The sequence below is a fragment of the Aythya fuligula genome, chromosome 26 (genome assembly GCF_009819795.1).
Source record: "Aythya fuligula isolate bAytFul2 chromosome 26, bAytFul2.pri, whole genome shotgun sequence".
NCBI lineage: Eukaryota > Metazoa > Chordata > Aves > Anseriformes > Anatidae > Aythya > Aythya fuligula.
In genome coordinates, this window is record NC_045584.1 from 5,530,838 (window position 1) to 5,543,668 (window position 12,831).

General features: G+C 42.5%; 1 protein-coding gene across 1 annotated transcript in view; it reads left to right on the top strand.

Moving 5' to 3' along the window:
• MLLT1 (MLLT1 super elongation complex subunit) overlaps positions 1-11,508 on the top strand; it is a 30,159-nt gene extending 18,651 nt beyond the window's left edge. The window contains exons 6-12 of the mRNA XM_032203522.1: positions 265-810; positions 4,461-4,548; positions 5,362-5,473; positions 6,824-6,923; positions 7,149-7,220; positions 8,993-9,064; positions 9,551-11,508. Coding sequence (XP_032059413.1) covers positions 265-810; positions 4,461-4,548; positions 5,362-5,473; positions 6,824-6,923; positions 7,149-7,220; positions 8,993-9,064; positions 9,551-9,679 — 1,119 coding nt within the window. The 3' untranslated portion in view covers positions 9,680-11,508. The remainder of the gene's footprint in view (positions 1-264; positions 811-4,460; positions 4,549-5,361; positions 5,474-6,823; positions 6,924-7,148; positions 7,221-8,992; positions 9,065-9,550) is intronic.
• Positions 11,509-12,831: the final 1,323 nt, after the last annotated feature.

The window sequence follows — 12,831 nt, forward strand, 5'->3', positions numbered from 1 at the left end:
CATGGGAAGGAACAGGTGTTTGTGAAACGTGTTTCTTCCTGTCCTATGGTAGATGTTGAAGTGTGTACTGTCAATTTCTGTCCATCAACTGTAGGGAAATCTAGATGTCTGCCTTGGAGGTAGATGAGTACATTTTGCAATGGTGGGTGTAAGTCTACAAGAAACAAGGTGCTTCAGTGTGATATGAGTTTTTTTTTTTTTCTCAATTCTGTGTAGAGTTTCAATTTCATACCTAGCTCGCATGTTTCTGTTACTAATACTTAGGATGCAAACAAAGAAAGCAGCAAGGCATCCAAGCCACACAAAGTAACCAAGGAGCACAGAGAGAGGCCAAGAAAAGACTCTGAGAGCAAAAACTCCTCCAAAGACCTTGAAAGAGAACAAAACAAGCCTTTGAAGGACTCCTCCAGAAAACCCACTGAGAACAAACTGCCTAAGGAGGAGAAAGCACCTCCAAAAGCTGCTTTCAAGGAACCAAAACTGGCCGTGAAGGAGACCAAACTGGAGAATACTTCTCCAAAGGGTGGGCCGCAGCCGGAATTAAAGTCTTCCAGCAAAAGGCCCTCCAATGTGGAGTCACCAAAGCCTAGTGCCAAAAAACAAAAAAAGAGTAGCTCCAAAGGGGTAAAAAATATTCTGGGGACATCTCCCAGAACCTCATCTTCCTCATATCCAGAGAAGAAACCAACTAAGGAGAAGATGAATGCCAAAGTGGAAAAGGTAAAATCTGAGAGTGAGGCCAAGGAGATCAAAAAGCCTGTGGAAATGGAGGAGTCAAATTCAGAAGACGAAACTTCTTTCAAGTCAGAGGTGAGTAGGGATTGGTCCTTTACCAGATTTTTAAAATCACGATGCTTAAATCCTTGCATGAAAAGACAGTCAGAATTATTCCCTCAGACAAGACCAAGAATCAGATTGGCACACGCTTGTCTGGGCTGTATCTCAGACAAACTACTGTTTGAAAATTTGGTCATTATTAATCACTGCAGCTGCCTGGCTTACCTGGTTCAGATATGCAGTGCTGTGCAGGTTTATCTGCAAGCACGGTTATCTAAATGTTGGAGTTTAAGGTTATGGTATCTCATTCATTCCCTACAACAACATTGATAGAGCAAGAGTATAGTAAGTGTATACAGACTTTCTACCTACTTATAATATAATGTTTTTGAACCTGGTCTTAATTCAGAAATTGAGTGAATAACTTTAGGGATTTTTTTTTTCAGAAATATATAAATGTAAATAACTCTATGCCTGACAGCCTGTGAGAAATGTTATTGGCTAAGGCTCAAAATACAACCACGTGCCATTAAATCTAAATTGTGTTGTAAAACAAACCAAATTGTTATTCTACTACTATTTTTAAAAGCTGTCTAAATATCTTTTTCCTCTTTACAAGTAAGAACATTTCTCACCCTCTATCTTCTGAAAATTGTTTACCCAAAGAAGGCAAAAAAAGGAGTTGAAAGGCACAACCCAACCCAAACTGACTACTTTTCTTGCATATTTTGTTTACTCTAAAGAAGCTATATGTCTTCTAATAGGTTTCACAGGATAAGGTCACATGAGTTTTTGAACTGCGTACTACTGTCTGCTTTTAGAATGATTTGTTTTACTAGAGTGAATTTCCTAGGGACAGCGATTTAATCAGCACCACAATACAGTAAGTATTGATGTGTTTATTTCAGAAAGGGCTTTTGCAGAAGATTCCTAATAGAAGAGTTTATTAGGGAGATGCTAATTTAAGTTACTCTGCAAAGATTTTTCCAGACTGATTGAGCGTGAAGCTTGTAGATTAAAAAGAACCAGCTCCTCTCCACTTTAAACCTTGTACCTGAAGTGCATCAGCCCCTCATCTCTGTACACCTCGCTACAAGCTTCTCTTTTCTGCTGCTCTCTAAGGCCTGAATGGCTTGTAGCTCCTTATTTCTTAGGTGTCTGTCCCTTGGGACTTGCCATGCAGCTGTAAGCTGATAGCATTGTTAAGACTGTGCTGTGAAACCACCAACTGTGGTTGTGGTTCCACGGTGTCTGCTGCAGGCCTGTCTTGCCCCCACCAAGCTTTGTATGCTTCTGTGTCCTCTCTTGCACCAGCTCTGGTGTCTGTTGGATGCCTTACAGAGCTATTTGAGTGCCTGCCCAGGAGGAGGATGGGAATACTCAGTGTGACGGAGGGGGAACTGTGGCAGCTTTCTGTCAGCTCAGCTTAGGTTTCTGTGGAATTTGAAGCTTAGGGATATAACTGCATAATGCATTGGCGTCAGCAGAGAAGACCGAGTTCCTTTTCCATCCTGGGAGGGTCTTTCTGCTCCCAACACTGCAGTTTGCTACTCCATCGTTTGTATTGGTACAGCTGTTTGTAAGGCTCTGTGTGGTAAGCCACATCACTAAAGTGAATGAGCAGCTGGAGGTGGACCGGGGCCCGGAAACTCTTAAATCAGCTTTCCTGCTGAAGCCAACGTATTGTGCAACATGCTCTGAGGCTGCAGCGCCACGATTGCTTTGAGTTGACATCTTTGCAGGCTGCTGTTGAAAGGAACGGTCTTGCTCTCATTTGTGCTGCTGGCATGAGAGCTCGTGTGACTTTGCAGTGGGCTGGAGGAGTTCCTCCTTCCATTTCAGCTCCAATGCTGAAAGTTAGTTGTTCCTTTTTGTGTATTCTTTTTTCCATCAAGACCAGTTCCCTGATCTGGCCTCATGCTTGGCTGCCTAAATGCTAGTGCTGACAAAAGGGAGAGGCTGAGATGTGAGGGTTGGATCTCTTTTTTCCTTTGTTAGCGTATGCCTTTGTCATATCACGGTGACAGTAACGGCAGCCCAAGCATGCGGAGCCCGTCTGGCGGGATGCCTGCTAGCTGGTTGAAATAGCCAATACAGTCAATGGCAAAAAGAGAAGAGGGGGGGACTTTACAACTTCTGGCTTCTGCTTCTCAAGCCCTGTTAAGTTTTTTAGGGAACACCTGCTAGATTATCAGGAATGAATGATGGTAAGATGGAATCTGAGAAAGAAACAGGAGCTGTGCTCTCTCATCTTGAAAACATTGCCCTTTACTTTGCTGTAATTTTACTAGACAAACACATATGCTGCAGAGTGCAGCACATGGATATTGGCGTTGCTAAATTATTCTGCTTTGCTACTGAATAATTTGCAAGGGTAATAATACCTATTTTTGACATCCTGCGTCCACCCCTTTTCCTTTTGTAGGAGTTGAATAAATGCAACTCTAATCTTTAGTGATAAACTATAGGGGAGGAGGGCAGTATTGAGATGAAAATCCTACAGCTTTCACCAATTAATGCCCAAAGCTGCAGACATGCCTCTTTACCTGTTGACAGTATTGCTCTTGCAGTATTAACATCTTCTGTAACAAAGCTTGTTGATCAGTGGCAATGTGAGGTGTTTTTTTTTGTTTTCTAGCATCAGGATTCGATAGCAGAAATAGTAGGTGCATTCTCAGGAGTGGAATTGAAATGCTACATTTCCAGGGAATTACTTAAAAACAAGCAAACAAAACTGTGCTGTTACAGTACATCAAGAATCTTTAAACTAGGTTCCACTGAGAGAGTAAAAACCTGGGAGATGATTGTAAGTCACTCCTGCTGTCAGGGAGGAAATAGTTGATTTGCTTTCACTGCCACCTCGTGGCAGTGCGCTAAAGCATGCCAAAGCTGTGCAACAGCTGATCTTGTGCTCAAAAACTTACAGAGCACTAAATCTTGGCTTCTGGATGTCATTAGGAGCAGTAGTTTCTAACTTTTTTTTTTTTTAATCAAACATTTACTGCACACTACTGCCAGTGGAGCTGGTTTCACAAGAGTTTAGCTGGTTTTTGTTAGGTTTTCAGAAGAAACTGGAAACAGTCCAGTGGATCACTAACATCACAGTAGAAATAACTGTTTTGAGGGCATACTCAAAAGTTGGGATATCTTTAAGTTTTGGAGTTAGATGAGTTCAGTAGGACAGGTATCTTTTCCACATCTAATGATGAGTAAGAAATGATCAGAGAATGTCGGTGGGTTAAAATATGTACAGGTCTGGAAAAAGCTAACTTTTTTTAAAAGAAAGCATTGACAATTGTGCTGGGTTGCATGCCAGTCATCTTTTGCATCTCACAGTAAGGTGTTTTTTTTTCACTTTGGCATTTTTCAGGTGCTGTTTTTTTGTCACTGAGATTATTTGAAACTACTGGCATGAAGGATTTTGTTGGGACCTTTTGATGCTGCTACCCAAATGTGCTGGGCTACGGTGCACTGAAGTTTTCACAAATGTTTTTATTTACCTTGCCTTTGTGTATTTGATGCAACTCTGAGAATTGCATTCAGTGATGTATGGTGTTTTAGAGTGCTCAAATGTTTCTGTCTTGCTGTGCTTTGTGCTCTGTGCTGATTCTCCGGATTAGAAGGGTTAAGATTTTTTCTTTTTTTTTTTCTTTTTTTTTTTTTCCCTTTTATGGGGGGTTAAGTCTGTCCAGTCCAGCCCTTCCAACTCCAGCTCCAGCTCCGACTCCAGCTCTGACTCTGATTTCGAGCCATCTCAGAACCACAGTCAAGGTGTGTTGCGAGAAATAAAATTTGTTAAAGTCTTCCTTGCATAATATTAAAAGGCTCATGAGAATTAGATCTGTTTCCGCAGTGCCATATACAAGGCTAATACACTTTCTTTTATGGAACTGTGTGTTGAAGCTGTGATGTTTCAGCAAGAAAAGGCAATAATGTCATAGCGTAGTTATGAACAAGTACGTTTCTGGTTTGGGCAATTAGTTTATGACTAGGGTATCTCTCTGGATTTGGATTTCTCCCTGTTGACTTTGGTTTCTATCGCAGCTTATAAATGTGTGTTGCTGCCTAATCTTATAGCATCATCAGAATTTTTCCTCCAATGCCATATATGTTTTACTAAAAATTAGAAATGTGGCATTCATCATTTGGCTAGTACATAACAGGTTGTCTTTCTCTGATTTCTCCACTGATAATCCAAAGAGAGATACTGTAGCAATAATAAGTGTTCTAACCCTAACAAGTGCAGTATTACTACAGATACGGTCTATTGAGTGACATTTAAAATAGTCCCCAAATACATGAAGAACATGTCCTTTTTTTTTCATTGCAGAAGAGTGGGAGGGTTATGGTGGAACAGAGTGCTTTACAGAAATAGGGATGTTTGTCAATTCTGCTTGAGTTTTGAGATTAGAACGTGTTCTTTTGGCAACTTCTCTGTGCAAAGCAAAAATACCAGGGTATTCTTCCCAAGAAATCTTGATTGATCTTAAGGATAACTAATCCAGTGTAGATCAGGGAGTTCAGATGGAGTTCTGCCATGTGTCCTAGACCAGTACTGATCTGCTTTCTCCCCTCTGATCCTAGGCCCGCTGCGCTCCATGGTGGAAGATCTGCAGTCAGAGGAGTCGGATGATGATGACAGCTCCTCTGGAGAAGAGGCAGCAGTCAAAGCAAACCCAGTCAGCCGGGATTCCAGGTGGTACCAAATCACGAAGAAAGATGTTTGCTGTCTCTTTGCCCTCCATGTTTGGTATTTTTGCATGCCCTCTGTTTGGAGGAATCAAAGTAACAGGGCTGTGCATGAGAGGAAGGCGGGAGAGAAGAAGCGAATGAGCAGATGTGTCAATGAAAGCAGCAGGGTGAGAACAGAATTGGATAAGGAGAAATCACTGGAGCTGAAAGAGAGGGAGCTACTGGAAAGTGGTGTGTGTTGAGCTTGCAGGTGTTGGTGACTGAACCCCTTAAAATAATCACCTAATTGTCATCTTTAGATCTCTGGTGGGCTGAATGGTGTGTGACAGCTTTGATCTGCAGAGATTAGAGATGCGTTGTGGAAGCTGTCGGCATGTGTGCTCTTCTTGCTGTGTCTTCACTGATGGTGCATGCAGGCAGTTGGTTACTTGACTCCTATGGGACTTGGTTAACAGCTGTTTCCTGCTTTAGTCAATGGAAATAGTTGAATTTCATCCTTCTCCCCTCAGGAAACACTGATGCAGCCAAAATCTGGAGTCTTAGGCTGAGTATTTGAAACCAAATGCTTGGCCTAGATAGCAGCTGCAAATTTTACGTAGTGCTTGTGTTCACCAAAAAAATCTGTTGCACTCTGTCATTATCAGCTAAACAGGAACCGAGAGATTTTAAAGAGTAATTTTATTTATTTATTTTAACCTTTAAGGGGATAGGTAATAAATATTTTTTTCAAACTCATCAAAAGTAGGATACTTTCATCTGTATGGCATGAGAATAAAGAGGAAATCTAGGTGATCTACGTAATGCTCTAGGTGATCCTACTCGGCAGGGGGGTTGGTCTAGATAATCTTGAGAGGTCCCTTCCAGCCTCAGCTGTTCTGCGATTCTTTGAAATCTCAAATGTCACGACATAGCAGAAACACTAAATAGATACGTTTTTTGTTGCTTGGGTGCTCCATGGAGATGTTAACAAGCCTCTCTTGAGCAAATACTCTGTTTTGAATGTTTTTGAACCCACAAAATGCAGTTGCCATTTGCAAAAATCAGGTGGTACTTGGTTATTCAAAGGGAGTGTGAGTATGGGAGAGCTGAACTGCTAGCTGTAACGTGTAAACTAAAGCTGTCTCTTTTGCCTGCCCGGGAAATGGAAGATGGCAAAGGTGATGTCAGGTGTGGAAAAAGAAAATTCTTGGGAATTACAGATAGACTTTGTCTCACCGACAATTTGGTAGACTGTAATAAAGAACAGAAAGAGCGGGCATCATTTCTGCTTCACTTAGCTGTCAACCGAACCGTACACAGTTAGATACTTTTCCCATTGCTTGTTGACGCTAATTCTGTGCTCCTTGTTTTCCAGACTGAGCCTTAGTGACAGCGACAGTGATAACAGTGCGGACTCTTGCCTGCCAAGTCGAGAGCCGCCTCCTGGTCAGAAACTGCCTGCAGCAAATAATAAGGTATTGAATCCTATGTGCCCGTGCAAAATTGCTTTCCACCAGTGCTGGTTCCTGCATCATGTTCAATCCATGATGCTAGTTCTGGCTTGCACTGATGCTTCTCTATTTCACTTTCTTCATCAGAGAGGTAATTTCTCCTGATTCAGTGCTGTGTATCCAAACCATTAAGCCATCATTTTGTCTGAACTACTTTTGGTCCCTGATGTTGATTCGTTTTACCCTCAGGCATCTGGAAGAAAAAGCCCAGAGTCTTGTAACAAGCCAGAAAAGATCCTGAAGAAGGGAACGTACGACAAGGTATGTTTGAGAATTTGCATATCATGGAACTGTTGGATGTTCACTAACATTTCTGTGTATAAAATAATTTGAGCCAGCCTAGCATGTTCAGATTATTCTGCCTTGGCAGGTTAATGGCTTGAGTATAATGAAAAACAGATGCTGAAAGGATAGACTTTGGAGAGTAACGCTAAAGAAATTGTGTATATTAGATAGACCCCCAGGTCTTTTCCATGTGCAAAATATTAAAATTGTTTTATGCTTGCCCTTTGAACCATTGATGTGGCCACTGCTGCAGTGGTGAGTGCTTCTTCATTAAAAGGCAGTTTTAATCTGTCTTTGATCTTACAAATTAAGGATTTTTTCAAGGCTCTATTTTGCCTATAGTTGAAACCTTTGTTCAGTGAAACTCCCTTCTTTTCTTGCCTCCAGGGAGAGTCAAGCAGCGTATGTTCTCCTAAAGAATGTCTGACTTGCAAGCAAATAGTCAAATCCCAAGTTGTCCAGAAAGTTTCCCCCCCTTTGATTTTTCTCATCAAGCAATTAAGTGGGAGCTTAATACTTCTTTCTAATCACAGAATCAATCTGTAGCTCTCATCCTTTCCTGTTTTAAGACATTTTCAACAGGATAACAGATCACAGGTTAATTGCTTAATGTTAGGTTTAAGTGTGATCTTGGAGATACTTGCATCTGAGTTTCCTGCTGGCTACAAAATTTTCTGCCACTGAATACTGTTAAACATAGCTGAGATGGCTTATCTGAGAAGAGGTTTGTAGGAAATGGTACCTTTTATTAGACTTCTTAATACAGATAGAATGGGACACTTGAGAGCCATTGAAGAGAGAGAATGCCTGAAATTATCACCAGTTTTTACAACTGTCAGTGTTTTTATAAAAGATATTAGCTTTGCCAGAATGTATAGCATTCAATACTATTTAGGTGTTTGGGGAAAAATGCTTTTTTCTGTGTGCTAAGGAGGAGTATGTTTCGCTATATTTTTTTTGCCTTGGTACAATTACATAAATGAGTTCAGCTTTGCTGATACGAACATGAACAACTCTGGGACAGCTTTAGAGATTAAGAGTCTATCCCCTGTGAGCAATAGTGTGCCAGGAACTTGCCTTGTTGGCTGCTTAAATTAAAAAACAAAACCACTGACACAAAAACAACCAAACAACCCCGTGTATATGAACAATTAAAATGATACTGAGCTTGTAAATAATCCTGCATTTCCCACTGTGGGGTGTGTGTGTAAAACTAACTGGGAACAGAGCGCTCTCAAATAATTTTTTTTTTTTACCTAAACACAAATAGGTGCTCAGATTGCTAGGGTGTTGATCACGGAGCATTGGTGCAGGTGTCTTCAGGTAATGGGTAGTTATTAGTACAGCCTGCTGATGAAGAACTTGCTCTGAAGTTGACCTAGCTGAAGGATTTCACCTTGTTGAGGTCCTCTAAGCTCAAAGTTTTTGGCAGTGTCTTAAAGCTGGTTACAGGTGAGCTCAAAGGTTTTGATCATGTCTTAAAGCTGGAGGCAGATGCTTATTTATTGGTGTCATTTAATAGCCTAGTTGTTGGTATTCAGGCCATCTGTATTTCCATGAAATCTGTAGTCTCCCAATACTTCAGAGAGGAGGCAATAAAATAAAAAAAAGGTGGGGGGGAGGTAAAATTGAGAATAAGAACATCTGTGAAAGGGCCTTGTGTTCCTCTGATCCTTGCTAGGAAAGTCACTGGCAGCCATACAAACATGCCATGTATGTCACTGTTTCTGTTCATGCCTCCCTTACAGGCCTACACTGATGAATTAGTGGAGCTTCACAGGCGACTAATGGCACTACGAGAGCGCAATGTGCTACAGCAGGTAGAGATCATTTGTCAGCTTTCTGGCAGGCCGTTGTACTCTGGTAAACTTGGTGTCCAAGGGTCTCAGGCAGACCCCTGTGACCTTTCACTTGCCTCTCCTCATGAGAGGGTCTGGTTTACTTCGAAAGCAGATACATAGAAAAAAATCAGGTGTGCATGCAATGTTTTTATTGGAAAAGGTACAGAAGAGTCCATCTTTTCCTCTTGTCATCCTGCTAGCTGTCTCAAAGCTGGGCAATCTCAGTGTAATTGAAAAGGAAGCATGTTCCCAGGTCACCTTCCAGACGGAGCTAGTCAGGAGTGCAGGAGGAGCTGGTTTGCTTTTCTGGGAGATTTTCTTCTTGCAAGAGAGACATGTCCCTGAGGCTTTTCTAAAGGGATAAGAGAAGGACTGGATGGGTTGCTTTGTATCTGCTGGCCCTTCCAGTGTACTTAATCTGATGGGCTCTCTCTCTATGTCGTTGCTTGTCTCCTTTCTGTACAGATTGTAAATCTTATTGAGGAAACCGGGCATTTTAATGTTACCAACACAACCTTTGACTTTGACCTCTTCTCCTTGGATGAGACAACCGTCCGTAAGCTGCAGAGCTACTTGGAAGCAGTAGCAACATGACGCTTGGCCTTAGAAGCAGGCTGCTTTTGAAACCAGAAATCCCGTTTATTGGTACCAGGAAACGAACCCATGGAACTAGGCCTTCTTATTCTCTTGATTCACCCGAAGCACTGCCTTAGAGAACAGCCATGCTCTATGAATGCACAGCCAGCTGCACTTTCTTGTAGGCTTCAAACAAGCACCCATATTGCTGAGTCTGTCCTCCATAGCTTCATAAGTCCACTTGGGCACAGGTCCTGAGTAGAGCAAAAGACACGCTGCACCTAGCTGCAGCGCAACACTTCTGGTTTTACTTCAAGAAACTGTGTTTTAAGAACAGATTTTCAGGCGTCTCTGAGAGCTTAAGAAGTGTGGATGATGTTTTCTTCACTAAATCTTGGGACCAGCCTGCCTGCGGAGCTCTAGCAAGTCCGATTTCCTCCAGCTCTGTGATGAAGCATTCATGATGTGTAAGCAGGATTGGCTTTTACAAAGCTAACCGAGAGGCTGATGGCGGAGGAGGCTTCCTAGGGGTATTGTTGGTCTGTTGTGGGGAAAAGTGGACAGATTCCAGCTTTGATCACTTGCAAGTTCTGCTGCAGTTTGGTACAGAGCACTGCTGTAATTTGGTTCCCAGCTCCTGCAGGGCATCGCTCCACACACAGGACCTTACTCTGTTTCAGCTTCCTGGAGAGACTGTTTGTGCTCTTTGAAGAGGCCTCTTGAATCTGCTGTCTCCCGCTGAGGTTTTGAGACATCTTGTTTGTTGATCTGAGCTCCTAAACAAAGTCTCACTCCTTTCAGTCTGCTTTAACTCTAATAGGACTACAAAACTGTAAGCTGTATATTTTATATATATATTATATATATGTATGTACTGTATGTATAAGAAGGGCCTAGTTGGGTCTTACGATTTTAAGGGTGTGTTTTTCTGTTATGTTTTTTAATGGCTATGGCAGGGGAAGGGCGCTTAATAAGATTTGACTTGTTTGTTAAAATGCCTCTTGTGGACAATTTTTAGTGTATGAAAGCTGAACAGCGATCTTCAAAGCATTTTGTGCTCTGGAAGGGACTCACCTGTTGTCTTTTTCATTTGTCAGTGTTTAATAACTTTGCCAAAATATGTGATTGGTTTTGTTCTATGTTCTCAAAGAGGAATCTCCTACAGTGGCCCCTATAGTAGTGGCTGTACTTTGGGAAAACCAAAACAAGGGAGAATTTTATTTTGGGACGCACCTGGAAAACACTGATGTAACAACCAAGTGAAATCAGGTTTGTTTCCTCCTCCCTCTCCCCCCACCTCGCACCTGCTCAAGAAATGGCAGGAAACAGTAAACACTAATCCAGAATCTTTCATCAATTTCTAGTCAAACTAGCATGGGCTTCAGGTGTTGTCTGTATGCTGGTTGGGTGTGGGGAAAGTCATGTAGCTCTTATCAAAACGGTATTACACTCCTGTTCCCTAAATCCAGTATTTTTTATTTTTGAAGAATTGCTTCTTTCTTCCAATCAGTGTGTAAGCTTTTGCCAAATGTTAAGTGGCTGCTGGCAGTGAGGAGGAGAGCAGCAGTTCTGAGGAGCCCTCTGCTCATGAACGCATCTCCTGTGTCTGTAAAAGCCCTGTGTAGGAACTGGGGAGTTGCATTGTTCCCGGGTTTGCTGTCCCTTCTCCATCATGAAATTGCAATCCCTTGTTTTGGGTTACCCCTTTCTTTATCATGGAAATGTTGCAACTAATCAACTTAAGTGGCAATATGATGATAAGCTTGTTTGAGTTGGGTCATGTTGACCCGATTCCCATTAATTTTCTTTGTACCATCTTTCATGTGTCTCGTGTGTGTGTGTATATACATATATATGCATATATATATGTGTGTGTGTGTATATATATATATATAAATAATCAAGCTCATGCCAGGTGCGTGCCCTGTCACAACAGTGATCTCAGCTGTTTTTTTCCTGATGAACAATGCCAAGCCTGGATAGAAACCCTGTGTACAAACGTACATTGAGAAGGTGGAGGATGGCAGGAAGAGGAGGAGCTGTGATGGCGTTGGTTGGCATCGAATGCCGTGTGCAGGAGGACAGCAGCTGCAGTCCATGAGCATTCATGGATTCGCCTGTTTGTGGTGCCAGGTGTGGTGGGTATGCGTGAACTGCTCGTGGTCCCTGCTGGGTCTGTGGCATGGAGGAAGTGAGTCTTGCTCAGCTGCCACAGCCCCACGCTGGGCTCCCTAGGCACGTGGCAAAGCCCCTGGCACGTGGTGCCTCCTGCCGCAAAGGGTTGGTGACACTCCCTGTCTCCGAAGCTGCATAACAGTGCTGGTGGCTAGCCCAAGCATGAGATCTCCCTAGGTCTTTGGTCCTCTCTTCACTGGGGTAATTAACTCCCACAGCTGTTGTGTCCGTGTTGCCCACCCTGGCAGCTTTTCTCCTGGGACTATCAGTAGCCTCCAGAGTAACCACAAGGGACTGGAGGTGCCACCACCCTTCTGCCCCCTTCACATGTTAAAATCTGAGTCGTCACCGCTGCCAGCTAGTCCAAGAACACACGTGGGCAAGTGTTCCTGAACTTGGCTGGAAGCGCATGGGGCTCCTGCCCAAGGCTGTGGCATCGTCCTGTCCTGGAACCGACTTTATTCGTGAAGTCTAATGAGCATTGATGGGAATTTTGTTTTTATAAGAAGTATTTTACACATGGATTTTTTTAGACTGTTTATAATCTCCTTGAAAACCCGAAATAGGATTGTTCCCCAGCAATAGTTCTCCATTGTGTGCACATGCTGATTTGTTACTAAAAGGTTTCTTGCAAGTACATAGTTGTTCTACAGAGTTGTTGTTTTTTGGGGTGTGTGGTAGCATTGGGGACCACAGGAGGAATGACTGCAAACCAAGATTTGTCAAATTTGGGCCTCATCTTGTGTCCCCTTCTAGTTACATATGAACGAGTTTCCTGTGTAGATTCTCTATAGGCTGGCTGAATGCTGTTCTGAACATGCCGTGTACAGGTATTTGTGGATAAAGTGTTTGTTCTTGTGTCACTCTTGAGAGCATGGATGGATTATTGTACAATAGGAAGGAGGGGGCAGTGCTGCTGTCAGCATTGCTTCAGGTCTTCGAGGATGTGTAGTAGCTTGCATTATTTAAAAAAGGAAAAAAAAAATCCAAAATTG